Genomic DNA, 20,214 nt, shown 5'->3' with positions numbered 1-20,214 from the left:
ACCACTCCTTAAAATTCATTCATTGCCTATTCTCTCACCACCTTCTCAGGCAATGCATTCCATGTTCCTACTACTCCCCACACAAAAAACTTACTTATCCTTTTTCTCCTCCTATTGTTGTTTCAAGCACACTGCTGAAACAGTAATGGCAGCACACAATGGTGGACTAGAGCAAGTTGCTCAAATGTATTTCCAGGCCTGCGTAGAAGTAAAATGAACATTATGGTAGGTGTTGCTAAGTGTTCAGGAGGAGAAAAAGAGCAGGAGGAGAACTGTAAAGCTTCTGTGTCTTCAATATATATGACAACTGAATAGAAACTCCACAGTTCTCCTCCTTCTATCTTCTTTTAGAGCTTATAGAAGACTATGTGTGTGTGAGAGAATATCCATGCATAAAAAGATAAGTGTGCGGTTTTTATGAGGGATATAAGGAAAAATCATTGTGATCCTTTTGCATAGGAAATTTGAAATTTTTTTCTGCCTATAGAGTTTTTGAAGGCTTGTGGTTGTTGTTTGTTTTATCAAAGGCACAAACTTTCATATAGAATTCAAAGTTATTCTGAAGTGATAACACTGTTGATGAGGTTCTTAGTAATTTATCAATAGAGCTTGCTAATTACTTTCATATAGAAAGTAATAAGTTATAGAAGTGTCTTCGATGAAAACCAGATATGTTTTCTTTAATGTTCTGTGATTTTAAGATACAAGAATTATTATTACTATTACACCCTTCATGGAGTCGGCAGACTCATTGTAGGAGGTTCATTCAACTGACAACATATTTATCATACTGTGTCTTAAAATCCTTAACATGCCCTCCATTAACAACATATTCTGGTAATGCCTTCCATTCACTCACAGTTCTCCATTGAAAAAAAATCTACTCCTTATACCCTTCCTCACCACCCTCTGGTTCTTTCCTCTTGCCTTCTACTCTTTTTATAATCCCCTCAGGATTTATCCGATAAAATTCCCTGACTAACTTAAACATTGCTTAAGCACTTCTATTGTGCAATTTGAAGAACGATGGTATGTTGCACCATTCAGTTGGAAAATGCCTAAGTTCGATTCTCATCATGACAGGAGGAATCTTTATATTGTTTTTTTTTTTTTTTCAATTGAAGATGAGTTAGCCAATCTAATACAGAAGTAGCAGGGTTTTTTCTACCTGAAAAACTCGGATTTTCATCCCGCTTACAGACAAATCAGCCTTCAGAACATGCAATTTACAGACAAAAAATACTAGTGGTGGGGGAGCAGTAGATGGCATTGGTGTAGATGATGATGATGATGACGATGATAGTATCGGTTGGTATAGTTGGTGAATTAAGTGCTGGAGATGAAGAGTTGTAGAGTAGGTGCCCTCCCTCGATGAGTCTTTGGACTCATTGGAGTTGTCACAAAATAATATTAAAAATAATAATATCTCTATCATATTACCTCTTTTCCTCCTATTCATCAAACTCTGCAATCCATATTCCTTCAACCTCTCACCATAGCCAACATTCCAGTCCTGATATTGTCTTAATCATTAATCTCTGGATCCTCTCCAATGTTTCCACATTACAATGAAATACAGACACCAAATCTGAACACACACAACTACCTCACTATCTCTACATGTCAGTGTACTTCTTATCAAAGCAGCACTATGATGTGCAGTCTTTGCAACACTTGCAATTTGTCCTCTAAACTTTGTCTACTGTCAACCATCACTCCCAGATTTTGAATCTCATCCCCTTCCTGCAGTAAGTACAGCACCATCAATATAGTACAGTCTTATATTTCTGCACTCCAAAATGCAAACTTTGCACTTATTAATGTTAAAACTACAATCCCACTGCTTTGTCCAAGTCAAAAGTATATTCAAATCTTCCTGAAGGGAATTAACATCAGCAGTGCTACTTATAATTCTCCCCAACTTTCATAATCAGCAAACAGCTGAAGATCCACAGTCAGTTCAAATGATATATCATTTACAAACAAGATAAACAGCAAGAAACCAAGAACAGAGCCCTTTGGCACACCACTGGTTACCCTCCCTTTTTTAAGACACTGTTCCATCATATACAACTTACTGGTATTGTTCAGAGAGGCAATCACTAATCCATCTAATCACTATACTATTTATTCCCATCCTCTATAGCTTGTTCACCCACTTATCCATTATAATTATTATTATCACCATGTGGTAATCTATCCAACACTTTTACAAAGTCCAAGAATATCACTGTATATGATTGTCCCTTATCTAACACACTCGTTATCTAATCATAAAATGCAAGTAAATTGCTAAAACAAGACCTACCATTTACAAATCTGTGCTGACCATCATAAAGATTACTATGTCTGTCAACGCAATCTTGTATTCTATTTCTAACCAATCTCTCCAACACCTTGACTACAACTAGAATTTGATTGCCTTATGTTGCTGTCTTCATATAGATAGCAGTTTTTGTGTTAGTCTTTCCCATGTGTGAATTCAAGAAGGAATAAAAGTTTTGTAGAAAGCAAGAAACTGAAACTCCAGAAGTATTGTCCATATAGGATAATAACTGATAGCCTATGAAAATTGAAGGGAAGTTGTATAATCACAGCATTTTTCTTGTGATCTGAAGAAAATAGTGATGCTTGCATAGTTAAGTTATACTGATTTTATGTTGGATATTTGTCGTTTTGTAAATTCAAGATTTTTATTTTGGTTATGAAGTATGTGAAAACTTAATCTCTTAATGGGTTTAATGAGTTAATGGCTTAATTTAGAATAAAACATTTTTTGTGATATCCTGGGATACAAATCTATGTGCAGTTAGATTTATAGTTTATTATTATATATTATTATGTGACACATAATAATTTAGTTTCAGGTGTTTCCTTTTTATATTGAAGTAAAGGGTTAAACCGTTCATGCACATACACATATTTACAATGTAGTTATTATTATTATAGTTGTTGCATAGGCACCTCTATGGAATTCTAAGGATCATTGTGGGAGACCCAAACTATCAACAGAATATCTATCATACCTCTCCTTGAAACCATTAATAGACAAAGCACTCACAACTGACTCAGTCAACCCATTCCATTCATTCACCATTCTCAAAGTGAAAAATCTAGTCCTCACACCGTTGTTAACCACACTCTTACCCAACTTCCAGGGATGACTTCTTGTTCTCTCCCCATCCCCCTCAAGCCAAGTGCTGAAACATTTCCCCCGCATCAATCCTATAAAACTATATATTAAGCGACTTAAATTTTTCTATCATATCCCCTGCTGCCCCGTTTTTTTTTTTTTTTTTCACCCATCAGTCAACTTTTACAACCCACAAACTCTCAATCTATCCTAACAGGGAGAATTCCACAAACCACTCACTATCTTGGTCACTTGCATTTTGATCCTATCCACCACTTCCTCATCCTCCAGAAACCCAGTTGACCAGACCTGAGCACAGGACTCCATATGTCATTATATCAGGGGTTTATAAAGAAGAATGATAACTCTTATCTCTGTTGTTAGTGTGTTCTTCAGTCCCATAATGAGTCTCTTGACCCCATGAAAGTCTGTAATTCCATAATCAAGTAATACATGAGCTACATTGGCTACTTTAGCAATATGCCCTTCTAAGTTCAACTCTCTGTCTACTACTCTCCCAAATCCCTTGCTTTATCAATTTCCTGCAGTACAGTTCTATTAATATGGTACACAGCTTGGAATCTATTTACTCCAAAATGAAACTTGACATTTTTCCAAATTAAACTAAAATGCATTATATTTTGGCCATACTGTCGGCCTATTTAAATCATCCTGCATGCTCTCTACATCACCTTGATTAACTATTACCCTACCCAAATTTCCATCATCAGCAATCAACTGCCTATCTCCCTTCAGATTATTTTCTGTATTATTTATGTACAAATTAAACAGCAGTGGTGCAAGCATTGAACCCTGCTGCACACCACTAGTCACCTGCCTTCTTTATTCTGCTCACCTATATACTACTTTTTGATATCTGTCCAGCAGCCACTCTTTTATCAATATCCCCAGTTTCCTATCCCCTATTTGTTGCAGGTTGCATAACAGAGTTCTGTGTGGTATCCTATCAAACAACTTTGCAAAATCCAGCAGTATCATCATGTAGCCACTCCCTTTATCCAACTCAGCTTTCACTCTATTATAAAACGTTAGTAGATTACTAAGGCATAATTAAGCCTTCATTAAGTCATGCTGCCTCTCATAGAGTATGATATTCTTATCCTCTCATTTCTGAATTCTCTTTTTGACCAACTTTTCCAGTACTTTTACTACCAATTCTGAGATACTGATTGTTCTATAATTGGCTGCCATAGATTTAGTCTCCTTATGCAAAAGAATTATTTTGAAAGACTTTGCCAGAGCTGAGACTTAAATTAAACATTCTAGTCAAAGGCATTGGCAGTTCCCCTGCGAGAGGAACTGCCAATATCTTTGCCAATAAATGAGCAGATATCCTATAGTCATTATTTCTCATACTTGCCACATAAAAAAAAAAAAAAAAGCTTTGATTTTCCTTTTGCCTGCTCGACTAATTTCTTCTCATAATCCGATTTTTCAATCCTTAGTAGCAGACTGCATATTGCTACTGCTTCATTATTTATCTTGATAAATCAAGATAAATTCCCAAGATAAATCAAGTGGATTTAAATAGATGATAGAACTCTTAAGCAGGGACTGCACAGGATGGCAGGAGGGCATATTGGCAAGATATCTCATAGGATTACTTTGTTTAGGAAGTTATCATTCTTCTTGATATGGGCTTGATATGTACACATCTGGATTACTTTGCTCAGGTTGGTAATCTGGGTTTCTTGGGGATAAGGAAGTAATGGAGAGGATGTGGATGTGAATGGCTTGTTAAATGCTCCCTATGAGAATAGGTTGAGGGTTGCAAAAGTTGTGTGATAGGCATAAAAGAGGGAATATAATAGAAACATTTAAGTTACTTAAAGGGTTTTATAGGATTAATGCAGGAGAAATATTTCAGTGCTTGGCTACAGGGGAAGAAAATAGCAAGAAGTCTAGTACTCACAGCCCTACTAACCTCACTCTTGCTCAACTTCTAGGGATGCCTGGAAGTTGAGTAACAGTGGAGTTAGTAGGGCTGTGAGGACTAGATTTTTCTCTTGGAGAGTGGTGAATGAATGGAATGGGCTGCCAGAGATTGTTAGTTGCAAGGGCATTGCTAGAAGGTATGATAGTACTGTGTGGGGGATAGTTTTGGTCTCCTGTGACGAGTCGTCGGACTCCATGGAGGTGCCCATACAATAATAATAATAATCAGTAGCACATTCAGGATTTAATCTTGGGGAAGGGGCGGGGAGTTGAGTAGATGGTTTGACAATACAAACTATGCATCACATGCAACCTATGACTGATCATCTGCGATGATCGCAAATTCATAAGTAGTATAGAAATAGAAGACACGACACATCATAAATTTAATAAATTAATTTTAATTAGGAAAACGTTTTTGGAAAATTTTCTAGTGTTTTTTTTTTCCCTTTTTCTTTGGAGGAAGCCAGGACTCCTTGTCCCTCCCCTCTGGGTGTGTCACTGATAATAATAATTATGAAAAAAATTGTATATTCTTCAACTACAGACTCTCATAAAATAAGAACTTGTTAATGTATTATGTTTTTTTCAGTAATTTCATTTCGTTATTCTGAATGAGATGTATTTTGTGAGTAACTTGGGAAGAATTAGCATTATTATTATTATTATTATTCAAGCCTCCATGGAGTCAAAAGACTCATCGTGGGAGGTTCCCCCCCCCTAAGAAACACAAAGTCTATCATACCACTCCTTAAACTCATTGACCGTTCTCACTCTCACCACTCCATCAGGCAATGCATTCCATGGTTCAATCACCCTCATGTAAAGATACCACTCCTCACCCTCTTGCTCACAGATTCCTTTCGTAACTTCCAGGGGTGGCCACTTGTCATAACTCCTTCCCGCTGGTAATTAATTTACGGAATTGACAACGCATATAAAGTAAATTAATTAAAGATAACTTTAATTAATTTACTTTATATGCGTTGTCAATTCCGTAAATTAATTACCAGTTATGTCTAACCAACGTATAAGTCTTCCTTCCCGCTGTTCAACCAAGCGAAAGAACTCCCCAGTGTCAACCCTGTAACCACCTCTCAACAGGTTAAAAGTCTCAATCATATCACCTGTCCTTCTTCTATCCACCAAACTCTGCAGTCCACATTCCCTCAGCCGATCCTCATAACTATCATTGTACAGTCCTGAAATCCTCTTTGTCATCCATCTTTGTATCCTTTCCACAGTTAATTTATCCCCTTCAAATCCTGGGAACCAAATCTGAGAACAATAGTCTAAGTGTGGTCTGATTAGTGACTTATACAACGGAATGATAACCCTTTTATCTCTGCAGGTCAGTGTCCTTCTCATAATTGCAGCAATCCTCTGTGTTACCCTTCACCACCTTTGCAATATGTCCCCTAAATTTCAGGTTTCTATCAATCATCAACCCCCAGATCTCATCTCTTGTCTCCCCTACTTCCTCCAGTATAACTCCTCCCATAGAGAATGCAGCATCCCATCGATGTTTCCCAAACCTCAAGACCTTACATTTTGCTGCATTAAACTGACACCCCCATTCATTTGCCCATCTATCTAGCTTATTCAAATCCTCTTGCAGGGCTACCACATCTGCACTATTACTAATAATCCTTCCCAGCTTCGCATCATCTGCAAACAACTGAATATCCTCTTGCAATCCACTGACAATGTCATTGATATAAAGGTTAAACAATATAGGTCCCAGTACTGAGCCCTGTGGGACCCCACTTGTAACCCTCTGGTTCCTTAAAACTGCCCCACCATACACAACTCTCTGATACCTATCGGACAGCCAATCCTGAATCCAGTTGACCAATCTGACATCCAGATCCATGTGCTGCAACTTAAATATCAGCTTATCATGTGGCACCCTGTCAAATACCTTCGCTAAGTCTAAGAAAATGGCAGTATATGCCTTTCCCTCATCTAATGCTCTTGTAACTTTATCATAAAAGACTAGCATATTGCTAAAACAAGAGCGCCCCTTCACAAATCCATGTTGACTCTCACAGATAACATTACCCTCATCTGCCCAATATACGGTCCTTCACTACTTTCTCCAAGATCTTACCAACTACTGATGACACACCAACTGGCCTATAATTAGACACTTCCCGTCTGCTACCGCCCTTATGCAATGGCACTATCTTACCTTCCTTCCATTCCATGGGCACCTTTCCTGCAGCCAGACTTTCATTGAAAAGCCAGGTCAAAGGCACTGTTAGTTCCCTAGCACATTCTCTCAAAACATTATTATTCAAATTTGTAATTGTTTTCCCAAAATGAATTGAGTAACTCTGCATATTGTGTTTTACTTTAATTATTTATTTATTATGTTTTGATAATTAATGATGTTAGTGAGACTATTAGAGCACAAAAGGGTAGGGTGAAAGAAATGATCATCGTGGTTTGAATGAATGATTTAAAAGGAAAAAAGTATGGCATGAGAGAGGACATGAAAGCATTACTGGAAGTAGCAAAAGAAAAGTGCGAGAGAGTTAAGATAGTGAGTCTGTTGCTGCAGTATGACAGAGTAGAGTTGAAAAGGAGGGATGAAATAGCGAATGACTTATTGTGTAGGTTATGCAGGAGGAGTGGTGTGGAGTGAGGTTGATGGGCAAAAGGACTTATGCAAGAAGGATAGTTTGAATCTAAATGGATTTAATGTTCAGAGACTGGAAAACATGTTGTTGAATAAAGTGAAAGTGGATGCGCAGAATCAGGGAAACTAGAGCTGTCAGGAGGAGGGGGGGATAAGCTGTTGAGTGGATATGCAGACATCAGTGAGGCAGTTGAGTGTAAGAATGTGCCTATATAATATGCCTAAGTTAGTACCATTGGTAACAAACCACAATGGGATAGTTAATATAATGCAGCAGGATAGCAGTGGACCTAAGGGGCTTTGGAACTTTATAAACACTAATGAAGGTTATTGGCATTAGTGGGACATGGCTAACAGAAGATCATATAGTTAGTGGTATAGAATGTGAAGGGTATAGTGTGTTCAGGCAGGATAGAGAGAAAAGAATGGGAGGAGGAGGGGTGTTATTGATGATAGCTGATGAACTGCAACCAAAGAGAGTAGAAGATCAACTGCAGGCCAGTGAAACTAGCACATTTGAGGCTATCTAGTGTGAGATTGATGCCAGCAAAACAAAATATATAGTTGGATGCTGCTATAGACTAGGGAATTGAAAACATGATGGAGATAGTATGCATCAGCAAATAGACTCGATGAGTGGAGGACAGGTAAGAGGGGTTTCAACTATGGGAACATAGATTGGAAGGAGGAGAGGACACATGGGAAAAAGGAAATGTATTTTATGCAGTTACTAAGGGATAATTACCTGTGACAGCATATAATGGAATATACTAACAGTTCGAGAGTGCTCGATCTAGTAATTGCATCTGAGAATTTCTCTATGACGAATAGGATCACGTTGCCACGAATTGGTGAGAGTGATCATATGGTCTTGACCTGGAAGGTGGCCAAATGTATGGAGTTTTCAGTTATGATGTGGTATATGTGAATTACAGGGCTGGTAAGTATGACAAGCTTAGAAGATTTCTTCGATCATTGCCATGGCATGTGAAACTGCAAAGGCTGGATTCTGATATTGACTTGGTAAAGGAGTGTTTGAGGGAGATAATGGCAGACTGCATATGTAGAATCAGGAGAGTAAATCAAGTGGGAATTAATGGATGAATACCATCAGCAGCTGGAGCTGCAAAAAATAAAAACAATTGTGGAGGGAATTTAAGGAGAAAGGTGACTTGCAGGCAGAGGTCAAAAGGATAACTAGTGTGGTAAGAAAGGCAAAAACAGATTATGAAAGGAAGTTAGCAATGCAGGCTAAAGAGAATCCCAAATAGTTCTTTCAATATGCTGCAAGTAAAAGAAGAAATGTATATGGCAGAATGATTTTAAGGAATGCCGATGGTATGGAAGTATCTGAATCATTCGATATAGTAGAATTACTAAGTGAACACTTTGCAAGAATATATCATCCTGGTGGTGATATTGCAGGAATGAGAGAGCCATAGGCTTATACGGGAACTGAGGTAATGAAATGGAGAAATGAAAAGGAGCATATTACAGAACCTTAATGTGAATACAGCTAGATTGCATGGTATACCAGCTTGAGATTTACATGAAGTAGCGAGGGAATTGTCAGTGCCTTTGACCATAATGTTTAATCTAAGTCTCAGCTCGGAGTTAGTCCTGAGGGGGTGGAAAGAGGGGAGTGTTGTATGGAGATTCTTTGGAAAGAGGTGTGATAGATGAGAGTTTAACAAAATCGTACCAACCTAGTGCGAACGTTAAGGATGTAAGTGAGTCAATTAGAATGCAAAAACAGAGGGTGAAAGAACTGATAGTAGTAGCAGGAACAAATGATTTGAAAGGAGACAAAATGGCTATGAGAGAGGATTTAAAGAAATTACTTGAGGTAGCAAAAGAGAAGAGTGAGAGAGTTAGGATGGTAAGTCTGTTGCTGCAGTATGACAGTGAACAGAATAGAAGGAGGGCCAAAATTGCTAATGACTTTATGTGCGGATTATGCAGGAGGAGTGGTGTGTAATTTGTGGATGTGTGGAGTGAGTTTGATGGGCGAAAGGATTTATATAAGATGGATGGTTTACATTTGAATGGATTTGATGTACAGAGACTTGAAAAGCTGTTGTTGAATGAAGTGGAAGTGGATATGCAGTATCAGGAAAACTAGAGTTATTAAGGGGGGTGGGAGTAGATATGCAGACTTTAGGGAGACAGTTCAGTGTATGAATGTGTGTAATATGCCCAAGCGAGTACAAAGGACAACAAATCAGAATGGGATAGTTAGTATAAGGCATCAAAATAGGGATGGGACAAATGGGCTTCTGCAATTCATGTATACTAATTCCTGAAGTATTAGGAACAAGAAGGAAGAATTTTTGGCCTTGGTTGGCACTTCCGGGCCACAGGTTATTGGCATTAGTGAAACATGGCTAACAGAAGATGATATAGCTAGTGGGATTGAATGTGATGGGTATGGTGTGTTCAGGAGTCATAGGGAAAATAAAATGGAGGGAGGAGTGTTACTGATGATAGCTGATGAGCTACAGCCAGGGAGAATAGAAGTGGAACTGCAGGATAAAGAAAATAGCACATTTGATGCTATTTAGTGTGAAATTGAGGCAAGCAGAACAAAATATACAGTTGGGTGCTGCTATAGACCAGGTGATGGAATAGATGGTGGAGATAGTATCTATAAGCAAATAGAAGAAATGAGTGAAAGGAGGGTAATTATTATGGGAGATTTCAACTATGGTAACATTGATTGGAAGGAGGAGAGGACACATGGGAGAAAGGAATTGGATTTTATGCGGTTATTAAGGGATAACTATCTGCGACAGCATGTAATGGAAAATGCTAGGGGTCAGAGAGTGCTTAACCTTGGTAATTGCATCTGAGAATTTGGCTGTAACGAATATGACCACGTTGTCACCAGTTGGGGAGAGTGATCATAGGGTCTTGACTTGGGAGGTGGCTAAAGGTGTGGAATTTACAATTAAGACAGGGTACATGTGGAATTATCGGGCTGGTAAGTATGACAAGCTTAGGAGTTTAATTGGTTCAGTGCCATGGCATGTAAAACTGCAAGGGCTGGATGTTGATAGTGCATGGGCGGCGGTTAAGAAGTGTTTGCATGAGGCAATGGCTGACTGTATACCTAGAGTCCAAATAATAAATCAAGTAGGGGTTAAATGGATGAATAACATCATTAAGCTTGTGCTGCAAAAAAAAGAAACAACTGTGGAGGGAATTTAAGGAGAAAGGTGATTGGCAGGCACATGAACAGTATAAAGCACAGGCTAGAAGGGTAACAGTGTGGTAAGAAAAGCAAAAGTGGATTATGAAAGAACATTAGCCATGCAGGCTAAAGAGAATCCCAAACAGTTTTTCGATATGTAAAAAACTGTTTGGGATTCTTAAAAGTAAAAGAAAAAATGTATATGGCAGAATGATTTTAAAGAATGCCGATGGTAGGGAGGTAACTGAATCAGTTGATATAGTTGAATTACTGAGTGAACACTTTGCAAGAATATATATCATCCAGGTGGTGACATAACAGAAATGAATGAACCAATAACTTATACGGGAATTGTGGTGAATGAAGTGGAGGTGAATAGTCTATTACAGAACCTCAATGTCAATACATCTGTGGGATTGGATGGAATACCAGCTCGTGTTGTACGTGAAGCGGCTAAAGAATTGTCAGTGCCCTTGACCGTTTTGTTTAATTTGAGTCTCCGGTCTGGGTTAGACCCAAGGGGGTGGAAAGATGGGAAAATAGTTCCACTGCATAAAGGACGTTCCAAGACTGCTGTTGTAAATTACCGACCGATCAGCATATCAGGAATCGTTGTCAAGGTCTTGGAGAAAATAGTCAAGAGAGAAATACAGGATTGGATAGATGAAAATGGGATACTGTATGGGTGGCAGCATGGTTTTGTGAAGGGTAGATTATGCCTCAGTAACTTGCTCACATTTTATAACACAGTGACGGTTGAACTGGATAAGGGTAATGGATTTACTGTAATTCTACTGGACTTTGCAAAGGCCTTTGACAGGATACCACATGGAATTGTAATCAGTAAACTGCATCATATTGGGATGGATATAGGGTTGGTGAGATGGATAGGAGGGTGGTTAATGGAGAAATATCAGAGAGTGGTTTATTCAGGAGTAGAGTCCAAAAGACGGCCTGTGACTAGTGGTGTGCCGCAGGGTTCTGTTCTTGGACCACTACTCTTCAATTTGTTCATTAACAACATAGGAAAGAATCTGAGAGGAAGTATTCATTTGTTTGCTGATAATGCAAAGTTGGGTAGAGCAATAGTGAGTGCTCAGAATGTCAAAATTTTGCAACATGATTTGGATAGTTTGGAGGACTGGGCTAAGGAGAATGGATGTCAATTTAATGTGGCAAAGTGTAAGGTTATGCATTTTGGGGTGAAAAGATTAGCATCAGTATATCATATTGGTGGAACCATACTCCAGGCAATTGAAGAGGCCAGGGATTTGGGAGTGTTGGTGTATAGGGAGTTGAAGTTTAGGGGGCACATTGCAAAAGTGGCTAAATCAGCTCATCGAATCACTTGGTTGCTGAAAAATACTTTAAGAAGCAGAGACAAACAGGTTATTGTTCCTCTGTATCGAGCCTTGATAAGACCCCATCTAGACTACTGTGCCCAGATTTGGGTGCCAGGGTTTCTTCTTGATAGGGAGGAGGTGGAGAGGATCCAGAGATGAGTGACCAAGATGATAGCAGGTCTATGGAATGAACCTTATGAGAACAGGTTGAAGATTTGTGGGTTGCAGAAATTGGTTGATAGGTGGGAAAGGAGTGATATGATTGAGACATTCAAATTACTGAAGGTTTCTATAAGATTAATTCTGAAGATATTTTTGAGAATAGGACAGGAGGACTAGGGGCTATACATGGAAGCTGGGATAGAGTGTAGTTAGCAAGGGTATTAGAGCTAGGGTTTTTACTTGGAGAGTGGTGAATGAGGGGAATAAGCTGCCAGAGTCTGTTGTGGGTGCCATGACTGTGAATGAGTTCAAGGCGAGGTATGATAAATACTGTGAATGTTGAATAGTTGTTCTTGACATGATGTTAGGGCCTCCCTCGAGGAGTCTAAGAACTCCTTGGAGTTGCCCGTAATAATAATAATAATAATAAATTGTTCCATTGCATAAAGGAGGCTCTAAGACTGATGTGCCAAATTACCGACTGATCAGCATATTAGGAATTGTTGTCAAAGTATTGGAGAAATTGGTCAAGAGCAAAATACAGGAATGGATAGATGGAAATGGGATACTGTATGGGGGGAGGGGAAGCATGGTTTTGTGAAGGGGTAGGTCATGCCTCGGTAACTTGCTTGCATTTTATAATACTGTGACAGCTGAGTTGGATAAAGATAATAGGTTTACAGTGATACTGCTGAACTTTGCAAAATCCTTTGATAGGATTCCATTCTAATCAGTAAATATCCTTTGATAGGATATTTACTGATTAGAATGGAATTCTAATCAGTAAACTGCAGCACATGGGGATGGATAGGAGGGTGGTTGATGGAGGGATATCAGAGAATAGTTTATTCAGGAATAGAGTCCAAAAGAAGACCTGTGACTAGTGGCATGCCAGGTTATGTTCTTGGACCACTACTGTTTAATTTATTCATTAATGATGTAGGAAAGGATCTGAGAGGAACTGTTTAGTTATTTGCTGAGGATGCAAGGTTAGGTAGAAATAGTTAATAAAGATATGTCAAAAATTTGCAGGATGATTTGCATAGATTGGCAGACTGGGCAAAGGAGAATGGATGTCAGTTTAATGTGGCAAAATGCAAGGTTATACATTTTGGGATGAAAAGATTACCAGCTGTATACCACACTGATGGAACTGTACTCCAGGAAATTGACACAGCCAGAGACTTAGGAGTGTTAGTGGATAGGAGTTAAAGTTTGGGTGGCACATGGAAAAAGTGACTAAAGGAACTCATCAGATCACTTGGTTACTGAAGAATACTTTGATGAGCAGAGACAAGCAGATTATTGTTCCTCTTTATCAAGCCTTGATAAGAGTCCATCTTGACTACTGCGTGCAGATCTGGGTGCCGGGGTTTCTTGGTGATGAGGCGGAGAAGATCCAGAGATGAGTGACCAAGATAGTAGAATGGTGAGTCTGTTGCCGCGGTAAGACAAAGAGGAGTTTAGAAGGAGGGCCATAATCGCAAATGACATTATGCGCAGGTTATGCAGATGGTGCGGTGTGGAATGAGTTTGATGGGCGAAAGGATTTATACAAGATGGATGGCCTGCATTTGAATGGATTTGGTGTGTGGAGACTGGAAAAAGTGTTGCTGAATGAAGTGAAAATGGATGTGCAGAACCAGGGAAACTAGAACTACCAAGGAGGGGGGGGGGGGAAGAAGTGGATATGTGGACATCAGTCAAACAGTTGAGTGTAAGAATGTATATAATGTATCTGAGCCAGTACTAAGGATGAAAAATCAGAATAGGATAGTTAGAATAACGCACCAAGATAGGGGTGGGACAAAGGGACCACTGCATTTCATGTATACTAATGCCAGGAGTATTAGGAACAAGAAGGAAGAATTTTTCGCCTTGATTTGCTCTTCCTGGCCACAAGTTATTGGCATTAGTGAAACATGGCTGACGGAAGATGATATAGTTAGTGGGATAGAATGTGTAGGTTATAGGGTCTTTAGGAGGGAAAGAGAGAATTAAATGGAGGGAGGGGTGTTATTGATGATGCTGATGAACTGCAGCCAAGGAGAATTGAAGTTGTATTGCAGGATAGCGAAAAGAGCTCTTTTGAGTAGGGGTTAAATGGATGAATAACACCATTAAGCTTGAGCTGCAAAAAAAGAAACTACTGTGGAGGGAATTTAAAGAAAGAGGTGACCGAACAGTGCACACGAACACGAACGGTGTAAAGTGCAGGCCAGAAGGGTAACGAGTGTGGTAAAAAACCAAAAGTGGATTATGAAAGGAAACTAGCTATGCAAGCTAAAGAGAATCCCAAACAGTTCTTTCAACATGCTGCAAGCAAAAAAAAAAAAAAACTGTACACGGCAAAATGATTTTAAGGAATGACGATGGTAAGGAGGTCACTGAATCAGTCGATATATTGGAGTTACTGAGCGAGCACTTTGCAAAAGTATATCATCCAGGTGGTGACATTGAAAAAATGAAGGAACCATTAGTTTATACGGGAATTGTGATGAATGAAGTGGAGGTGAATAGTCTATTACAGAACCTTAATGTGAATACATCTGTGGGATTGGATGGTATAGCTGCACGGGTCTTGCGTGAAGCAGCTAACGAATTATCAGTGCCCTTGACCATGTTGTTTAATCTGAGTCTTGGGTCTGGTTTCGTCCCAAAGGTGTGGAAAGAGGGGAAAATAGTTCCACTGCATAAAGGAGGATCCAAGACTATGGTTGCAAATTACCGACCGATCGGCATATCAAGAGTCATTGTCAAGGTCTTGGAGAAAGTAGTTAAGGGAAAAATACAGGAATGGATTGATGAAAATGAGATACTATATGGGAGACAGCATGGCTTTGTGAAGGGTAGATCATGCCTCAGTAACTTGCTCAAGTTTTATAGCACAGTGATGGCTGAACTGGATAAGGGTAATGGGTTTACAGTGATACTGCTGGACCTGGCTAAGGCATTTGACAGGATACCACATGGAATTCTAATCCGTAAACTACAACATATGGGAATGGATATAGGATTGGTGAGATGGATAGGTTGATGGAGAGAGAGATATCAAAGAGTAGTTTATTCAGGAGTATAGTCCAAAAGATGGCCTGTGACTAGTGGTGTGCAGCAGGGTTCTGTTCTTGGACCACTGCTGTTTAATTTGTTCATTAACGATATAGGGAAGGATCTAAGACGAACAGTTCATTTGTTTGCTGATGATGCAAAGTTGGGTAGGGCAATAGTGAATGCAGAAGATGTCAAAATCTTGCAGGACGACTTGGATAGATTGGATTTCTGGGCTAAGGTGAATGGTTGTCAATTTAATGTGACAAAATGTAAGGTAATGCATTTTGGGGTGAAAAGATTAGCAGCAGTATACCACATTGGTGGAGCTGTACTCCAGGAGATTGAGGAGGCCAGGGACTTGGGAGTGTTGGTGGATAGGGAGATGAAGTTTAGGGAGCACATTACAAAAGTAGCTAAATCAGCTCATCAACTCACTTGGTTGTTGAAAAATACCTTGACGAGCAGAGACAAGCAAGTTATTGTACCTCTGTACCGAGCCTTGATAAGACCTTATCTCGACTACTGTGCCCAGATTTGGTCACCTAGGTTCCTTCTTGATGGAGAGGAGGTGGAGAGGATCCAGAGGCGAGTGACTAAGATGATAGCAGGTCTATGGAATGAACCATATGAGAACAGGTTGAAGATTTGTGGGTTGCAGAAATTAGTTGATAGGTGGAAAATGGGAGATATGATTGAGACATTCAAATTGCTAAAGGGTTTCTATAGGATTAATTCAGATGATATTTTTGAGATCAGGACTGGTGGTGGAAGAACTAGGGAGACACCTATGGAAGCTGATCAAGAGTGTGGTTAGCAGGGGTGTTACAGCTGGATTCTCTACTTTTAGAGTGGTAAATGGGTGGAATAAGCTGCCAGAGTCTGTTGTGGGTGCTATGACAGTGAGTGAGTTCAAGGCAAGGTATGATAGATACTGTGAGAATGTCGTATAGTTGTGTGGACATGATGTTTAGGGCCTCCCTCGATGAGTTTAAGGACTCCTTGGAGTCGCCCGTAATAATAGTAATAGTAACAGGTCTATGGAATGAACCTTACAAAACAGGTTGAAGATTTCTGGGTTACAGAAACTGGTTGATAGGCAGAAAAGGGGTGATATGATTGAGGCTTACAAATTACTGAGGGGTTTTTACAAGATTAATTCAGATCAAATTTTTTGGAATAGGTGTGTTGGTGGCTGAACTCGGGGCCGTCCATTGAAACTGAGTAAGAATGTAATTAGTGAGGGCATTAAAACTAGGTTTTCTGCTTGGAGAGTGGTGAATGAGTGGTATAGGTTGCCAGAATCTGTTGTGGGTGCCATGACTGTGCAAAGCAAAGCATGATAGATACTGCACAAATGTTCGATAGTTCTTAATAGGATGTTTAGGGCCTCCCTCGATGAGTTTAAGGACTCCTTGGAGTTGCCCTTAATAATAATAATAATTATGTTTATAGTAATACTTTTTTATTTTTGAACTGTTTTTAGTACAACTTACAGCAGATGAAAGAAATGACAATTCAGCAAGTGAAAATTTTTTATCAACCGACCATTGATAAGTAAGAAGATGCTTTAATTTTGGAATATCTTAATACTACTGTTTTGAATATTTTAGTTTGGAATCTTTTATTCCTGCTATTTTAAATATTTTTTGTTTAGATACTCATTATTTGAAAGAAATTATTTATTTTTATTATCATTATTTTATTATATTGGATACTTATATCTATATAGCCAGGAAATGATATTTGAGAGACAACTATCCTCAGGCAGTACATAACAGAGAGTACATGAGGATCAAGGGTTTTGAATTTGATCATGTCATCAAAGGATGTTATTATAAATACAGTGTCAAATTTCCCTCCTGTTGGTGAGAGTGATGGTGAAATGATCACTTAGGTGGTAGCTAGCCATTTCCCAGTAGGATGAAGGGTCCAGATGTGACTGACTAAGGTAGGTTCTGATCTCTGGAATGTTGAATATGAGGAAAGGTCGAGAAGATGCAATATACAGAGTCTAGTCGATAGGAGAAAGAGGGGTGATATGATAGAGACCTACAAGTTAGTTGTTATAGAATCAGTGTTGAAGAGGTTTTACAGAAAATGGCAGGAGATTATGGGGGAACCAGAGGTCCTCCCTGGAAGCTATATAAGGAGGGTGTGAGCAAGGGATGAGAAGCAGGTTTTTTGCATGCAGAGTTGCGAATGATTGGAATGCCTTGCTTGAGAGGGTAGTGTCTGCAGAGAATTTGAGTGTGTTTAAGGTGCAATATGATGATCTATGTGTATGACAAAAGAACCTCCTAGATGAGTCTTTGATTGCATGGGGTCTTAGGGTAATAATAATAATAATAATAACCTACCATATAACATTTTCCCATCTGCCATGTGGCTATACCCACAAGAGGCAACCCCCTTCCCAATCCACCCTGGTATCTCTAGTTTCTCTTCCCTAACACTTAGGGAAGAGAAACTAGAGATACCAGGGAAATATCTGGGAAGAGTTCTAACCCAAGGACAATAATCTCTCTAGCAGCCTACAAATACAGTCCATCTTTGATTAATTTTAACAGTATAGATGAGAACACAGACTGATAAGAAAATAACTGTTTATTAACCTATTGCTGATATTTTGCTGGTATTCTATCCAGCATCTTCAGAGCACAAAAACAGTTTGTCACAGTATGCGAAACAACAATAATCCTGTGTAGCAATGGGATTAGTTTGAACAATTGTAACGTACAACACAAAGACTAAAGTTAAATAGGAACCATGTACGTTGGGAAAAACAAAGAGAGAAAGCAGGTATTAATTAGATCTTAAGATGACTGGCTCCCAAAGCTTTGGCAAATTTATACAGCCATACTTGTTGAAGTTTGGAATATGTTTCAAGGCTTCTGTTGATTCCAAGAGGCTGCCTTTTCTGACTTATAGAAGCTTCTGTGTAGCACTTTTTTTTTTTTTTTTTTTCAAATTGTTCCTGTGTGCAGGGGTATCCAAAGCATGGTCTGCTAGACCTGACTTGCCATAGCAAGAGTGCCTTTTTTTTTTTTGTATTTTTTTTTGTTCACTGAGACAGATGTCCACAGTGTTTTTTCCCCAACATAGATGGTGCCCCTAATTAGGACTTTAGTCTTTGTGTTGTACATTACAATTGTACAACATTGTTACACTGGATCATTGTTGTCTTGCATACTGTGACAAACTGTTTTTGTGCTCTGAAGATGCTGGATAGAATACTAGCAAAATATCAGCAATAAGTTAATAAATAGTTATTTTCTTCTCAGTCTGTGTTCTCATCTATACTGTTAAAATTAATCAACATGTACGATGAACACATGAGCCTTTCCACATTACACGCCATCTTTTGCATACATCTCTCTTCTATCCTTAAATGCACCACAATCACCCACATATTATTATTATTATTACTGACGACTCCAGGGAGGCCCTAAACATCATGTCCACACAACAGTACGACATTCTAACAGTATAATAAATTTAGTTTAATCCTTTATCCAAGTGTGAGCAAACAAAGTTTGCACCTGAAAGTATCTTCAGGACTGGGGTAAGGTGGTACAACACCAGGCCACTCCTTGCAAAGGTGGAGCAAGCTTCCAACACTCCTATCTCAATATCTCCCATAATGCAAAACACATCTCCTTGCGGATATGTAGAATGTTATGCATTAAGGGAAAGGTCACTACCCAGACTAGTTTCGACCTTTATTGAGGTCTCTTCAGTGGGAGCCAGGCCCTGAAGTGGAGATACCAGGCAGAAGCAATGGAGAGGTCATATTTACCTATAGGAGTTGCCATAAGGTGTGCCACCATATTATTAGATTACTCTGGATTTAGAGAATGATGTTGAAAGTTTATTTCTCACTTGGTTAGACTATAATAAATTTAGTTTAATCCTTTATCCAAGTGTGAGCAAACAAAGTTTGTGCCTGAAAGTATCTTCAGGACTGAGGTAAGGTGGTACCACCTTACCCCAGTCCTGAAGACTAAATTTATTATACTCTAACCAAGTGAAAAATAAACTTTCAACATCATTCTCACAGTATCTATCATACCTTGCCTTGAACTCACTCACATCAAGGCTCAGTACAGAGGTACAATAACTTGTTTGTCTCTGCTTCTTAAAGTATTTTTCAGCAACCAAGTGATTTGATGAGCTGATTTAGCCACTTTTGCAATGTGCCCCCTAAACTTCAACTCCCTGTCCACCAACACTCCCAAACCCCTGACCTCGTCAATCTCCTGGAGTGTAGTTCCACCAATGTGGTATATTGCTGCTAATCTTTTCACCCCAAAATGCATAACCTTACATTTTGTCACATTAAATTGACATCCATTCTCCTTAGCCCAGAACTCCAATCTATCCAAGTCATCCTGCAAGATTTTGACATCTTCTGCATTCACTATTGCCCTACCCAACTTTGCATCATCAGCAAACAAATGAACTGTTCCTCTTACATCCTTCCCTATATCATTAATGAACAAATTAAACAGCAGTGGTCCAAGAACAGAACCCTGTGGCACACCACTAGTCACAGTCCATCTTTTGGACTCTATTCCTGAATAAACTACTCTCTGATATCTCTCCATCAACCACCCACCTATCCATCTCACCAACCCTATATCCATTCCCATATGTTGTAGTTTACGGATTAGAATTCCATGTGGTATCCTGTCAAATGCCTTAGCCAGGTCCAGCAGTATCACTGTAAACCCATTACCCT

At 39.1% G+C, this 20,214-nt stretch overlaps 1 protein-coding gene across 2 annotated transcripts in view; it reads left to right on the top strand.

The window, feature by feature from the left end:
- The window catches only part of LOC150103528 (uncharacterized), a 139,689-nt gene that overhangs the window by 80,660 nt on the left and 38,815 nt on the right, over positions 1–20,214 (top strand). For both annotated transcript variants that reach the window (XM_090398212.1, XM_090398211.1), the window contains one exon: positions 16,960–17,030. In XM_090398212.1, the coding sequence (XP_090254338.1) occupies positions 16,960–17,030 (71 nt within the window). The remainder of the gene's footprint in view (positions 1–16,959; positions 17,031–20,214) is intronic.

The sequence above is a fragment of the Typopeltis vanoorti genome, chromosome 9 (assembly GCF_054136105.1).
Source record: "Typopeltis vanoorti isolate ZY-2024b chromosome 9, IOZ_Tvanoo_1.0, whole genome shotgun sequence".
NCBI classification, from domain to species: domain Eukaryota; kingdom Metazoa; phylum Arthropoda; class Arachnida; order Uropygi; family Thelyphonidae; genus Typopeltis; species Typopeltis vanoorti.
Note: the sequence above shows the minus strand (reverse complement) of the source record. Positions and strands in the feature narration are given on the sequence as shown.